At 38.0% G+C, this 14,774-nt stretch overlaps 1 protein-coding gene across 4 annotated transcripts in view; it reads left to right on the top strand.

Moving 5' to 3' along the window:
* MORC3 (MORC family CW-type zinc finger 3) overlaps window positions 1-14,774 on the top strand; it is a 42,466-nt gene that overhangs the window by 24,759 nt on the left and 2,933 nt on the right. For 3 of the 4 annotated variants that reach the window (XM_089512022.1, XM_089512020.1, XM_089512023.1), the window contains 9 exons: window positions 629-748; window positions 3,597-3,694; window positions 4,501-4,602; window positions 4,697-4,819; window positions 5,377-5,445; window positions 9,207-9,249; window positions 9,901-10,061; window positions 10,208-11,057; window positions 12,991-13,071. In XM_089512022.1, coding sequence (XP_089368148.1) covers window positions 629-748; window positions 3,597-3,694; window positions 4,501-4,602; window positions 4,697-4,819; window positions 5,377-5,445; window positions 9,207-9,249; window positions 9,901-10,061; window positions 10,208-11,057; window positions 12,991-13,071 — 1,647 coding nt within the window. The remainder of the gene's footprint in view (window positions 1-628; window positions 749-3,596; window positions 3,695-4,500; window positions 4,603-4,696; window positions 4,820-5,376; window positions 5,446-9,206; window positions 9,250-9,900; window positions 10,062-10,207; window positions 11,058-12,990; window positions 13,072-14,774) is intronic. The other variant, XM_089512021.1, reaches the window with a different exon arrangement.

The raw sequence follows: 14,774 nt of genomic DNA, 5'->3' as shown, positions 1-14,774 counted from the left end.
GGCAAGCAGCAGAGAGGCCATGAGAGACACAAAGGGAATAAGAGTCCCTTGCCTTACTCCACCAAAGCCACTTCTGGGCTGGCTGCCCAAGGGGAGGGACCTGGGAAGTGCAACAGAGTCAAGAGCAATGGTTGGCTGGGTGCTTTGTGAGCTGGCTGGCTAGCAGGAGATTGAGATGCAGGCTCACTTGGCAGGAGGGAGATAGCCAGGAGGAGGCAGAGACCAGCTAGGGGCATCATCCAGCAGGGCACTATTTAGGAGGCGCAGCAGTGACAGAGGGCTTTCAGAGGCATCTCCTGCATCCAACCACCTGCCTGACTGTTTGCTTGCTCTCTTTCTTCAGGTAAACTTATGAATAATCAAATCCACAATAGTTAAACTTGTAAGCATGGAGTGCTGACTATTTTCTAGCTAGAATTTGAAGTTTATAAAATAGTTAATTGAGTTGTTGGTCATTAGAAAAAATTAAAGCAATTTGGATTACGCATTGTAATTCTGAATGAAATTCATAAAACCATAGCTTATCTTGCAGTTAGGATTAGGAGAAAATTATGCAAGGACCTCCTTATCTTTTTAAATTTAATTTTACTTAAATATTCAAATGTTTTCTCTAACATGTACAAACTAGCCCAAAACTGTAAGAATTACCTTTGGATTCAACTGCCGAAATAAAGATCACTATGGAATGATGATGTACCATCGAAATAGGCTAATCAAGGCTTACGAAAGAGTTGGCTATCAGCTAAAGGTAAGAACAACTGTATACAGTATAGTTTCATCTTGGTAAACATTTGCTGGATTTATTTAATTAACTGATGGCACACATAATGTAAATTGTTTTTCGGTGCTAAAGCAAAGTGAATTGTTTTTAAATCAAGTGCATCCCAAATCTGAAATGTAAATCATTAAGTTAAATCTTTCCATTGATATTTATTTCCTAATCACCCATGCATACTTTATTTAAACTGAATGCTAACATATGTTAATTTGTAAGGGCCATGCATTACCTGTGGCCTTTCTGTCTGAGCACATGCAGAAGATAGTGCTCAGCAGTACTGTCAGGACCTATAACTGTGCAAGGTGCTAAAAATAACTCAGTGTCTCCACATTCTGTATACAGTACCAAAGAGTACTGACATTACTGTATACAGACCAACAACTATCCAACCAACCATCCACTAACAGCAGCAACCCACCCAGAACATAGGTCACATCCATATTTATACACTTTATCCATGACATGAGTATCTCACACATGTGTCTGCAATAGTCCTCTCACATCAGTCACTTGGATCATGTCTGCTGTGTCATCCTGGGCATATCTTAGATGGTGTGATTGATGACACTCCATGTCAGTCACCATGCTGCAATATTCTGTACAGTGAAATTCAATTCCATTTTTACATACATTGACATAATTTATAATTGACTATAAATACAATTAACCTGTATATTTAAATATGCTGCTGCCCTTGCCTTTAAGGCTGTGTCATCATGAGGCTGTTTTGTCCCAATAATAGATTTTTTTAAAAGTGTGTGGGCTGAGGTTTGTTTTGTTTTTTCCCTTTTTCTCAGGCTTATATCTTCTCAAACTAAGGTACATATGAATGCAAAGGGGCCTCGTGTCACTTTTGAGACCTAACTGTGCCAAAGAAGTTGTAGCATGAGCTTTCATAATAGATTTAGTCTACTTCCTTGATGCAACGAAGTCTATGAAAGCTCATGCTACAACGTCTTTCACACAGTTAGTCTTAAAGGTGTTTCAAGATCCCTTTGCATACTGATGTTTCAGGCTAACATATCTCTGTAAGGTACTGTATATGCTCAATTATAAGTCGGGAAATTTATGCCCCAAAATTGACCCTAAAATTTTGGGTCAACTTATATAAGGGTCAGTACATTAGTAGTGCTTAGAAAGGTCCTAAAGCAAGCAAGCCTGATGCCCCATTCTCCATTGAACACCAGTCTGTTTTGCAAGGCTTTGCTTCCTATTGGAAAAACTCCCCATTTCAAAACACTTGCTTCTTTTCTCAATCCGATGTTAAAACCTCTCCTCCAGCACCTGGGAGTCGGTTGGGAGAGGTCCAGAGAACCAGAAAGAGGTACAGAAGTGGTATTTTCCCCTTTCCATCCTTCCTTATAGCCCCCTAAATCTTACCCTCGACTTATCCACGGGTCATATCAAAATCCAGGATTTTGACCCAGAAACCTTCCCTCAACTTATACATGAGATCAACTTGTACGCCAGTATATATGATATATGTGCTTAGTTATCACAAAGTGCAGCAGTTTACATTGCTATTTATCTCTGTGGGCCCCCAAGGGCAATATTTATTTATTTATTGGAAAGAATCTTCAAATGCCCATTGGGAGCTGTTTTTTCATGTTATACTTCCTGTCAGGGGAAAAAAAGGCAATTTCCTCTAAAATGGCCCAGAGAGGACCAAAAACATTGCCCCTCAGGAGACATTTGTTACCAGAAATATATTTTAAAATTCAGGAGATTTAAGGTAGGGTGTTATAGCCCTCCAAGCTCGCCTGGAAAATAGTGTAGTACCCTTACCTCTGATAGTTTCCCATATCTCATAATATAACAGATAGGAAGATAAACCAGGAGGACCCAGAAGTAAGTGAAAAGTTCAGCAGATTTTTATTAACTTGAGGCCCCAGAGGAATATTTTCCAGACTCTGGAGCAATGGTATAGAAGTGTGTTTACCTTTTTATAGGATTTCAAACAAAGAACTTGCATGTCATATATTGATTGGATACATAAGATACAAACACATACACCCCTTTTCATTCATTGGATACAAAACATATACATTTCTTGATTCTATTAGTGACACCTCTTATCTGAATTGTTTTCTCTCACTGTCTTACATAGTCTCAACCTGGCATTTCTTGTTTTGGTAACTGAAGACACTAAGGGCAATAAGGAGGCCCTGAATACCAGGAGGAGGCCTCTCTGACCTGTTTGTTATCTATCATGCAGACATCTCTTTTCTCTTACTCATTCTTATCTACTTTTTTCCTTCTAAGCATTCTAGCTATTAGTGTTTTGCTATTTTGTTACTTTTGTCTTCCTCAATAGAAAGTTTATTTTCAATTTTGCTTGTACACACTTGCAGTCTTCTATGTTTTTGAATTTCATGTGAAAATAGATACTGTTTCTGTTCTATTATTTCTGTATTTTAAACCCCTTCAGGGAAACATGGTTTCCTTCTATGGATTCCAAATTTCAAGAAATACTTACTATGACCCCCCCCCCCCCGCCACTCTCTATAAGTGGTTGTTGTCTTTCCTGACTTTGAGATGTTTAAACTGACAGAGCTATACTACTCCCCCAGTTTTAAAATTAAATAGTCTGCTCTGCCTTCTAGATTGAATGTATGAAGTGAAAAAGCCAAAAGGTATTGATGCTTGCTGACAAATTAAATAGTAAACATTATTTTCAAGAAGTATATTAAGCAATATGTAAGACTTTGCTATTTGGGACAGATATTTCCTGTCTTTAAAAATATTTAAAATAGTAATCATTCACATTCTTAATATCATGCGTACTGTGTGCACACTTGAATTTTTTATTCTTTTGCAGGCAAATAATATGGGTGTAGGAGTAGTGGGGATTATCGAATGCAACTTCCTAAAGCCAACCCATAATAAACAGGATTTTGATTATACTAATGAATACAGGTAAATGTTTATTTCATCAACACAAAAGTTTTGTCCACATTATTTTAAAAATGGATAAATATATCACTTGGCTCCAAAACACACTGCAGAAATAATCCAGTCTGAGACTGCTTTAACCACCCTGGCTCAATGCTAGAGAATCCTGGGAACTCTAGTTCATTGTGGCACCAGAGCTCTCCTATAGAGAAGGCTAAATGCCTTACAAAACTACACTTCCCAGAATTCCCTAGCATTGATCCTGGGCAGTTACAGCAGATTCGAACTGGATTGTGTTTTCGATCTTGGTTACTGATTCTTGTCCCTACTTAACACAATTAGTGCAAAGATATGCCTTGAATTTGAACAGTAGTCAGAATCCAACCACAGACTTCCATAATTAGTAACATCCAATTTCCTCTCTAAGATACATGCACATGTGCACACATGTTCATTAGCTTGGCTCTAGATGTGTCCTTTTGAAAACAAAATTCCTTATATTTATAGAAGAAATGTGAAACTCCAGCAAACAATCCAGATGGAAGAAGGAAGTCAGGGGGACATTATTCACCATGCACCACTCACATTGTTCCAGAGGCTCAGCCAAAACTATGTAGTAGTTTTCCAAGAAGAATAAGAGATTGCAGGGGAAAGGAAGAATGGTGCAAATTGCTTCTCTTCTTCAGTGGGCAAGTCCAAGTAGTGGAGGGGTCATTCTGCTCACAGGAAATCTAGGTCTAACCTGTTCTATTCATATTTGCATTTGCTTTCCATGATAAATGATAAATGTGTCTTTATGAGTTACAAAGTGGTTATCTCTTGTTTGTTAGGCTTACAATACATGCTCTTGGTGAGAAGCTTAATGATTACTGGAATGAGATGCAAGCAAAGAAAACAGACTATCCCTTGGAAGTGCTAGTTGAAGATACTCAGTAAGTTCTCAAGAGCAACACATTCACTCATAAATCTCCCCTAACTTTCAAGCCATGCTTGCCTAGTTTTCATGTCACTGGTATTCTATTATAGGAAACGGCCAGATCAGACCTGGGTTCAGTGTGATTCATGTCTTAAATGGAGGAAGCTTCCAGATGGAATAGATCGATTGCCAGAAAAGTGGTATTGCTCATACAACCCTGACCCTCAGTTCAGGTAAGTAGGTAAAAATACAGTCGTCCCTCCAGATTTGTGGCTTTCAGATTTGCAGATTCAATTGTTCGTGAGTCCCTAGCTGTGTGCGCATGCATTCCTCCCTCTCCGTCCCTCCCAGGCTTTCCCCGTGAGTGAGAGAAAGGCCAAGGATGGAGGGAACAGCCGAGAGGGTCCATGCACACCGCTAGGGACTCGGGCAAAATTGAGCCCCCTGAAGCCATGGGAGTGAAGGAGGAAGAGGCCAGAGCACCCTCTTTCCTTTGCTCCCAAGGTTTGAGAGTGGTCCAGGGACGACTTGGGAGTTAAGGAGGAAGCAACCAGCATGCACTCCCCTGCCCTTCTAGCACCTCAAACAGCTTGCTAGAGTTGTTTAAGGCTTCAGAAGGGAAGCACACACGCATGTACTAGTCCCTCCCATTATTCACAAAATTTTCTAATTCATGAGGGTAACCACTGTGAATCCAGAGGGACAACTGTAAAAGGAGCTCAGACTCCAAATTGTAGTTACATTACCTGAATCAAAATCGATAACAGCATATCACTTTTTTAAATATTAGAAATTGCAATGTACCTGAAGAACCCGAAGATGATGATTTAATACCATATGAAAAAACACATAAGAAAAAGTGAGTATCACAAAGTAGAAAACAAAGAACTTGAAATATTAGAAAATGACCTGTAAGATTTTAAATTGATATCATGATTCCTATGGTGTGCTAAATAAATGTAGGTAGTTCACTAAACCAAAATATGTCTTGAATTCCTAATAGAAAAATGAATGTTTGGGCCCAAACAGACAGGCCAAAATAAAGCTGCTTTATTTTGGAGCATGGCTTTAGCACAGCTTCTGGCCTCTTAAGACGCATGCTTCATTTAAACAGCATGCCTCCAAAGTGACATGCTTTAATTTGGCCTCTCTGTTCAGGCCCTATGTCTCCTTAATCTAATAATTGTTGTACAACATTGAGATTACTAAAATAATTGTGAAGATTTACTAGGAAAAGTAAACAGTTGCTGACCCTAATTCCTGGATATTTTGAATGAATATAGGCCACATAGATTGGATGAGAAAGGAAAAAATCTGTGAAGCTTTTTACAGTTTAATGTATGTTATATTAGTTGGCATTTATTAGGCAGTCTCATCACACTGGCCTTATTTGTGTCAGGATCATATGCTCTCTTTCCTTTGAGCACAGCTGTGATCAGATTCTATCACTTCCATTTTCAACTAATCACAATTTTTCAATGTGTTTTATGTAACCCATAGTTAGTTAAAAGAAGCAAAAAGAAATTCCAAAACTGCACAACCCACATTATAGGAACATGGAACTTAAGAAGCATGAATAAAGGAAAGGTAGACATAGAAGATTTCATACTTTGCGCAATAACTGGTAAAACGTCCTTTAAATGTGGAGGAAGCGTGACTGTCTGAATGCCTGGTGCGCTTCCTCAAGCGTTATGGAATCGTTGCTCCCTCTAGCATCCCTGAATCGTCTCAAGGGGAGCGGATTTCCTCTGAATGGGAACTTTGCGTTCAGAGTAAATCCACTCCCCTTGAGATGATTCAGGGACACTAGAGGGAGCGACAATTCCATGACGATTGAGAAAGTGTGCCAGGCATTCAGACACATGCGCTTCCTCCACGTTTCAGGGACGTTTGAGGGATGTTTTATCAGCGATTGCACAAGATATGGAAATCTTCAGTGTGAAACAAGCTATGGAATGTATAGACATTGCAGTATTAGGAATGAGCAAGATAAAGTGAACAGGAATTTTGAGTCAGTGTTTTACACAGGAAATGAAAATCTAAGAAAAAACGGAATGGCATTTATAGTGCAGTAAGATATAGCAAAAACAATGAAAGGATATAATGTAAAATCTGAACAATTAATCATATCAATAAGACTCCAGGGAAAACCCATTAATGTAACCATAAACAAGTTTATGCTCCAACCAGAGATGCAAAAGAAGAAGAAATTTAGAGATTCTACATAGGAGTCCAAGAAGAAACTGATCATACACCAAAATGACTTCTTGATCATCATAGATGACCAGAAAGCAAAAATAGGAAACAGAACAGAATAAAAAAATGTAGGAAAATTTGGTCTTTGTTCAAAAACCAAATAAGGAAACTGACTGAATTCTGTGAGGCCAACATTTTTTTTCATTGCAAACACATTCTTCATGCAACCTAAGAAGTGACTGCACATGGACATCACATAATGATCAATATAGAAATGAAATAGACTACATAATTGGAAGCAGAAGATGGAGAAACTCTATTCTATCTGCAAAAACAAGACCAGGAGCAGATTGCAGCACAGACCATAAATTACTAATAGCAAAAGTTAGAGTAAAGCTAAAGAAGAGCACTAAACCAACCATCATGCCAAAATACAATCTGAAGATCATCACAAAAGGATTTAAAGACAAAATGAAGAACAGATTTGCAATATTAGGCCTAATTGACCAGGAGGCAGAAAAACTCTGAACTGAAGCCAGGAACATTGTTAAGAAACCAGAAAAACACTGTCTGTAGCCTAAAAGAAAGAAAACCCTCAATTAATGACAGATCAATCCCTAAAAGCAGTCAAGGCTAGAAAAGAAGCAAAAATGAAAGGGGATAGAAATAAAACCAGAATCTTGAATGCAAATATACGATGACTTGTGTGCAGGGATAATAACTACTGTATTAATGCAATGAAATGGAAGCTAAGAATAAGAGCAAAAATAAGAACAAGAGACCTCTTCAGCAATATTTGAGAAAACAAGGGAAAATTTAAGCCAGAAGTAGGGATATTTTATGACCAGCAGGGAAACATAGTGTACATGACCAAGAAGAAATAAAAGAACAATGGAAACAATACATGGAAGAATTCTGTAAAAGAACCGAAAGGATGACAGATTCATTTAAAGAACTATAGGAGGACAAGCCTCAAATTGTAAAAGGTGAAGTGAGAGCTGATCTCAGATCACTTGACAGAAAGAGGTCAACAGGAACTGATGACATACTAATAGAGCTGTTCCAAGCTACAGAGACACAATCTACTGTAGTTGTAACTAAAATATGTCAACAAATTTGGCAAACAAAATAATGGCCCACAGATTTGAAACACTCAGTATATATCCTAGTCCTGAAGAAAGGAGACACCTGGAACTGCAGTAACCACAGAACCACTGCATTAATTTCTTATGTATGCAAGGTGATCTTTAAAATTGGATTGGATTCTGAGCAGGGAGGTGTGAAAATTGAAGGAAGGAACATCAGCAATCTAAGATATGCAGATGACATCATAATACTAGCAGAAAATATCAGAGATATGGAAAGATTATTGAAGAAACTCAAGGCAGAAAGTGCAAAGGCAGGTTTCCAGTTGAATATCCAGAAAACAAAAATACTGACCACAGATTATTTACATAACTTTAAAGCAGACAATGAAGACATTGAAATACAGTCACCCCTTTGTTTTTGCAGACTTGAGAGTAGGAAATGGATGGGGAACAATGGGGTACATGCCTGTGGCCACCTGCGGCAGCGTGCCTCCATTCAAACCAGTGGCGCTTGAATATATGCGCATTTCCATTTTCACAGAGGGAATCTGGAACAGATCCCTTGCGAAAATGGAAGGATGACTGTAATGCAAAATTTTCCTACCTTGGCTCAGTCATTATTACAAATGGAGAGTGCAGTCAAGAAATGAGAAGACAACTAGGGCTTGGAAGGGCAGCTATGAAGGAACTAGACAAGATCCTGAAGTATAAAGATATATCATTAAAGTTAGGATTGTCTGTGCCTTCATATTTCCCATTTCTATGTATGGTTGTGAAAACTGGACAGTGAAGAAAGCTGATGTGGGGGGGAATCAACACATTTGAGATGCGATCCTGGATGTAGAGAAAATCAGGTCTAATCTCCCCCGGAAGATGATTAAACTGAGGTTGTCATATTATGGTCATATCATAAGAAGAAAGGATTGACTAGAAAAGACTATAATGTTGGGTAAAGTTGAGGGCAATAGGCAAAGAGGGAGACTGCATCCCAGATGGATAGACTCAATAAAGAAACCATAAAGACCTTAAATGAGTTTCTGTGGTTAGTTAAATTTTCTAAGTCTAGCTGGAAGTTTTCACATCCCATAGGGACAGATTTTTCTTTTAAACTTGCAGATAAACTATAAATGGAAGTGAAACAGTACATCAGTGTTTGGTCCAGATTGCAGTTATGATCATGCTATCAGTACATGGTGAAAAACAAGGTGCTATGTAGAAGACATAACTAGAGCACTTAATTATCACATTTAATTAATACGTATATTGAATTAATTAAATTAATATTAAAAGCACAAAAATAAATATGAGTATGCCATACTTCCTTTTCTCAATACAGAGACAGGGAGAAATTAAAGAAAAGATTGGAGTTTAGCCAACAGGTATGTAATTTTGCTAATTGTTTGTTTTTTCTGTTTTGTTTTATGAAATGCAATGAATGTACATTGTGCATTACGTGCTGTATATATTTGTGTTTAAGTTGAATTTTTTTTTTACAAACATTGACCCATAAAAACTGGGTCATCTTATACACAAATCAGTGCTTGAATACAGACCCAGTACAAAGGTAGTGACAAGAAACAAGAAACCCCTCCCTTGCCCAAACCACAGAAAAGGTTGCCCTTTCTCCTTCCTCACCTTTTTCTGCCTGAGTGGGTTCAGCAGCAGCAATGAAGCCCAAAGGACTCTGGCCACCATTTTTAATAAAGGCTTACTATATAAATGTGTCCACAGAAGGACGGCAGTGGCCATTTTCATTACTTACTGCACAAGCTTCATGATGCAAATCCTACCAATTTTCCACCTTTGTTCATTTTGCATGACATCCCCTGAGATCTATGGGTTTATGCATTTCAGAGATCTCAGGAGACATCATACAGAACAAATAAAGGTAGAAAATGTGTGGGATTTCATAGGCTGGGGGTGTAACCATACACTGCCATTCTGTGGTGGCCAGAGGTTAAGGGGAAAGCCTTAGAAGCAGATGTGAATGTTTTCTTCTCTGTTTGTAACAAAACAATGCATTTTTACAGATTTATAATGAAATGTATTTACAAACATCTGCCTTGTCAAATACATCTCCAGCAATGAGTGAAAGATTAAATGTAGATGCTTCAAGTACATCTCTTCCAAGGTCCCTAAACCCATCAGATAATGCCCCAGTATCTTCTCCTCATTCTGACCCTGAAAACAGGTTGGTAAATAAACTACAAGATCTCTTTTTTCCTTTCTTTTTTTTTATTTACATCAAAATTGTCTTGTCCCTTATTTTTACATTAAAATATCTGAAGCTTAGCTTTTTAAAGAAAAACTCTTACTTGTCTCTCTTTATTTCAATAGGTTTAAACGCAAACTTTCTAATTCTGAGACACCGCTACCTTTTAAGATCACAAGGGTAACTAGCCACGCATTTGAGAACAGAAGGAATGATAAAGATGATGATGATGATGTTATCATCTTGGAAGAAAACAGTACCCCAAAACCTGTAGATATCACAGAGTGCGATATCAAAATAGTCAAAGTGGAAGGGGGAGCTGATATTGACTATAGCGGCATTGAAACAGAAGGTTCTACAAACAAAGATGCTTGTTTGGAAGCAAAAAGTTCAAAAGGAACTACAGCAACACAAACGGAAAGGGAACAACTTGTAGTAAAGAAGGAAGAAATAGAGGACACCAGAGATAAAAGGCGACACATTTCAGAATCTGAGATACCCCAAGTAAAGCCTGTTCAGGTTTCAGAGCCTGTGAATGTGGATAGCAAAATAAATGAATTGAGCATTAAGTTGCAGTCTGCCATTAGTGAAAAAGAAAGTTACCAAAAACAGTGTAATAACTTGTTGAAAGAGTTAAAGGAAGTAAAGCAAAAACTAGTGGAAATGAATGATAAGCATATGAAAAAGGAAATGTGCCATCAGTCAACAGAAACAAATAGTATACTACCAGATGATGAACTAGAAAAAGGTAAAGAGAGAAGTCCAGAGGAGGTATTAATTCTCTACGAACAGACATTGAATGAAATGAGAAAGTTGAAAGAACAGTGCAATACTCTGCAAAATTTAAAAACTGAATGCAGTAAATGTAAAAGTACAGACAATAAAAGCGAGGTAGATGACATGGCTGTGCAACTTGATGAACTTTTCAGACAGCTGGACAAGTGCAGCATTGAAAGAGACCAGTACAAGAATGAGGTAAGTTCCATACTTCAACTTGTAAAAAAGCCAAGTAGATATAAGTGAAGTTTCTTTTTACTGCTATTATTACCACATTAAATTATTATGCTTTAATCCTGCAAACTGTATTCATGGCTAGATCCCACACATTACAGTTGGATTTAGTTGCACAGTATTTGTAATCTAAATTTATTTGTTCAAAGCTTTAGTGTGACACCTTATTTGAATGTTTTTTACTTGTACACAATTTACATGTACAATTAATGGAATGTTTATACAGATAGAAACAGGGTTTTGCCATAGAAATATTGTGATACAATTTCTGTCCCTGTAAAATTAATGGAGCTGAAATATAAAAGTGAATTATGTTTTAAATATTAGAATAATAGAATCACAGAGTTGGGAGGGGTCCTGTGGGCCATGAAGTCCAACCCCTACTGCTCAGTGCAGGATCACCAACTAAAGCATCCTCAGCAGGTTGCTGCCCATCCTCTTTTTGAAGAAATCCAGAGAGAGACCCTACCACCTCTCTAAGCAATTGATTCCGTTGTCATACAGCTCTTATTGTCAAAAAGTTGCTTCTAATTTTCAAAGTCTGTTTTCCTGTAACTTAAAACCATTAGACCTAGTGCTAGCCTCAAAGGCAGCAGAAAACAGGGAGCCCTCATGGCGCAGTGGTTAAATGCCTGTACTGCAACCACTCACTCACAAACTGCAAGGTTGCGAGTTCAATACCAGCCAAGGGCTCAAGCTCGAGTTAGGCTTGCATCCTTCCGAGGTTGCTAAAATGAGTATCCAGATTACTGGGGGCAATTAGCTTACACTTTGTAAACTGCTTAGGGAGTGCTTAAGTGCACTGATAAGTGATACAGAAATGTACTTGCTATTGCTATAAAACAAATGTTCCTCTTTGGAACAGCCCTGGAGATACTTAAAGAGTTCAGTTATGTCACCACGCAATCTTCTCTTCACCATGTTGAACATGCCCATCTCCTTCACTCTTTGCTTATATGTTTCACTATCCACACCTCTTGTCCTCATTGCTCTTCTTTCTGGACCTGCTTCAACTTATCTGTATCTTTTTAAAATGAGGTGCCCAGAACTGAACATATTATTCCTGACAAGGACTGAGCAGTGCAAAATATTTTGGGACTATTACTTCCCTTGGCTTGGAAGCTATACTTCTATTAATGCAGGCTAAGATAGCATTTGCCTTCTTTGCTGCAGCATTGCACTGTTGGTCCATGTTCAGTTACGATCAGCTAGAATCCCAAGGGCCATTTCCCATGTAGTACTGCTGAGTGAAGAATCCCCCATCCTATACCTGTGCATTTGATTTTTGTGACCTAAATGTAGAATTTTGCATTTCTCTCAGCTAAATTTCATTTTATTAGTTTCTGCCAAATTTTCTAATTTATCTAGTTCTTTGTGAATTATGTTTTTATCTTCCAATGTGCTGCCCCTTCCAGTTTTGTGTCATCTTTAGATTTGATAAAGATTCTCTCCAACCCATCAATTAAATCATTGATAAAACATATTGATGAGCATCAGCTCTAGAACAGAACCTTGAGGTACTCCATTTGAGACAGCCTTCCAATTTGAAGCACAACCACTGATGACAGCTCTTTGAGCATGGTTTTCTAATCAGTTATGGCTCCATATATAGTCAGTTTGCTAATCAAAATATCATGGGGATCTTTGCTGAAATACAAAGTTTTGACATCCACAGCATTCCCACCATCTATTAAACTAGTCCTCCTAATCAAAAAACTGTATAAAGTTAATTTGGCAGGAATTGTTCTTGACAACCCATTGTGGCTTCTACTGATCATTGCATTGTCATGCTTGCAGACTCACTCCTGTATAATCCATTAATTTTTTTTTCTAATATTGAGGTTTGGCTGGCAAGCTTGTAGTTTTCCATTTAATCTTTACTGCCTTTTTTGAAAAGGAGACAATGTTTGCTGGTCTCCAATCCTTTGGCACCTCACCCGTTCTCCAAGATTTTTCAAAAATGATGCCGAGTGGTTCTGTGAGTATGTCAGCAAGTTCCTTCAATATTCTGAGATGCATTTCATTTGGCTTGCAAATTTGAATTCATTTAGATGGTTCTTCACTAACTCCTTATCAATAATGATTTGTAACCCAGATCCCTTGCCAAGGTGATTGCTGATGCATAAAAGCACACAATCCTTTTGTGAGGGAAAATGAAGCAAAATAGGTTCTGACCAGTTCTGCCTTTTCATTATGATATGCTGGCATTTTACCATTTTTATCATTCTCTTCATCATTCTCTTACTTTGAACCAAATTAAATATTAGTAAATCAGACAGTTGCATATGTAATTTGGTAAACAGAGTTGGGAGATCATTACATATTCTAGATTTTGAGTCAGTATTTCTTAGTTCTTCACTACATTATTTCAAAAGGTCTCAAAAATATGAAGTAGCATATAAAAATTGGTCCACATTTCCTTGTTAAGTATCTCAGTGTTCAGAACTGCTGTGCTGCTGAAGGTGACTTATGCACACTTACAGCCTGCCCACCCCAACTAAGGGCTTGCCATCTCCAGATTAGAGCATCCACAGATGGCAAGCCCTAATGGCTCTAGTGGTGGTGCATGCTTGTGGCCACAGCAGCACTGCCATTGAAAACTAAGGGACTCGAGGTTCTGCAGTTTTTGGCATCCGCAGGGGGGTCCAGAATGGAACCCGTGCAGATACTAAGGGCCCAACTGTATTAGGTAAAAAGTCACTAAGTGCAGCAGTTGCATTAAAAAATGTTATGTGTTGATGTTCCAGGCAAAATACTTAGACTATATCTAAAGAAATTTGTTAGATTTGCCAGTGGATTTTCTGAGCTCTGAATGAAAGGATCACCATACCATAACAGACTGTTTTGAAAACATTTTAATTTGAAAAGATATGTGGCATAGTGCCTATTGTTTTTAGAGCCTTGTTGTGGGTGTAGAAGTTCATTATGTCCTTCTTGCCATTATGGTTTTAGGCTTGGAATAACAAGCACCCACATGACTTTCCCCAGCCCCAGATGATGTAGGAGAGGGGCTCCTTTCTCACTAGTTACAGTGCAGTGATTCCACTTTAATTGCCATGGATGAATCCTATGCAGTTTTGTGCTTTGTAGTGCTTTGATGAGGCACTAGAATTCTGTGGCTGAGAACTCAGAATCCTTCTTTTTCAGTCTTCCACAAATGCACTATTCATAGTTTCTATAGAAAGGAGGGCAGAGTAGATTACCCTTGTGGTTCCTTCCAATTTTGCAGTTCTTCTAAATCAGTTATTTTGAAATTAACATGTGGTTTATCTATTATTATTATTATTATTATTATTAAGTGAAAAATGAGGGAAATGTCTGTTTTAAATTGTCTTATATAATATTCAGGAGTCCTTGATTCTCTCACAGAAGTCAAGGTATTATTCCAGGAAGAACTTCATTTACTTGCTATATTTTTCTCATGTCAGGCTCTAGAAGGCATTACACAAAACTCTGAAAGAGCAGAAAATCATGTTGAAAGACAAGCTGAGAAATCAGGCTTCTGCCTCCTTTCCCATTTAAAAATATAGAGACCATTCCATTCCCAGATCAAAACAAAGGTGAAACCTGTGTTCTGCCAATTTCTTCTCCAGAAGTATCTCTCAACAGGTTTTATTTATTACCATTAAATTCAGTGTTACTTGTCTATAAAGACACTTTGAACCTACTCACAGGAATATC

The sequence above is a fragment of the Sceloporus occidentalis genome, unplaced genomic scaffold (genome assembly GCF_023333645.1).
Source record: "Sceloporus occidentalis isolate IW3139 unplaced genomic scaffold, rSceOcc1.0.p SCAF_2, whole genome shotgun sequence".
NCBI lineage: Eukaryota > Metazoa > Chordata > Lepidosauria > Squamata > Phrynosomatidae > Sceloporus > Sceloporus occidentalis.
This window is presented reverse-complemented; position numbering and strand designations above follow the sequence as displayed.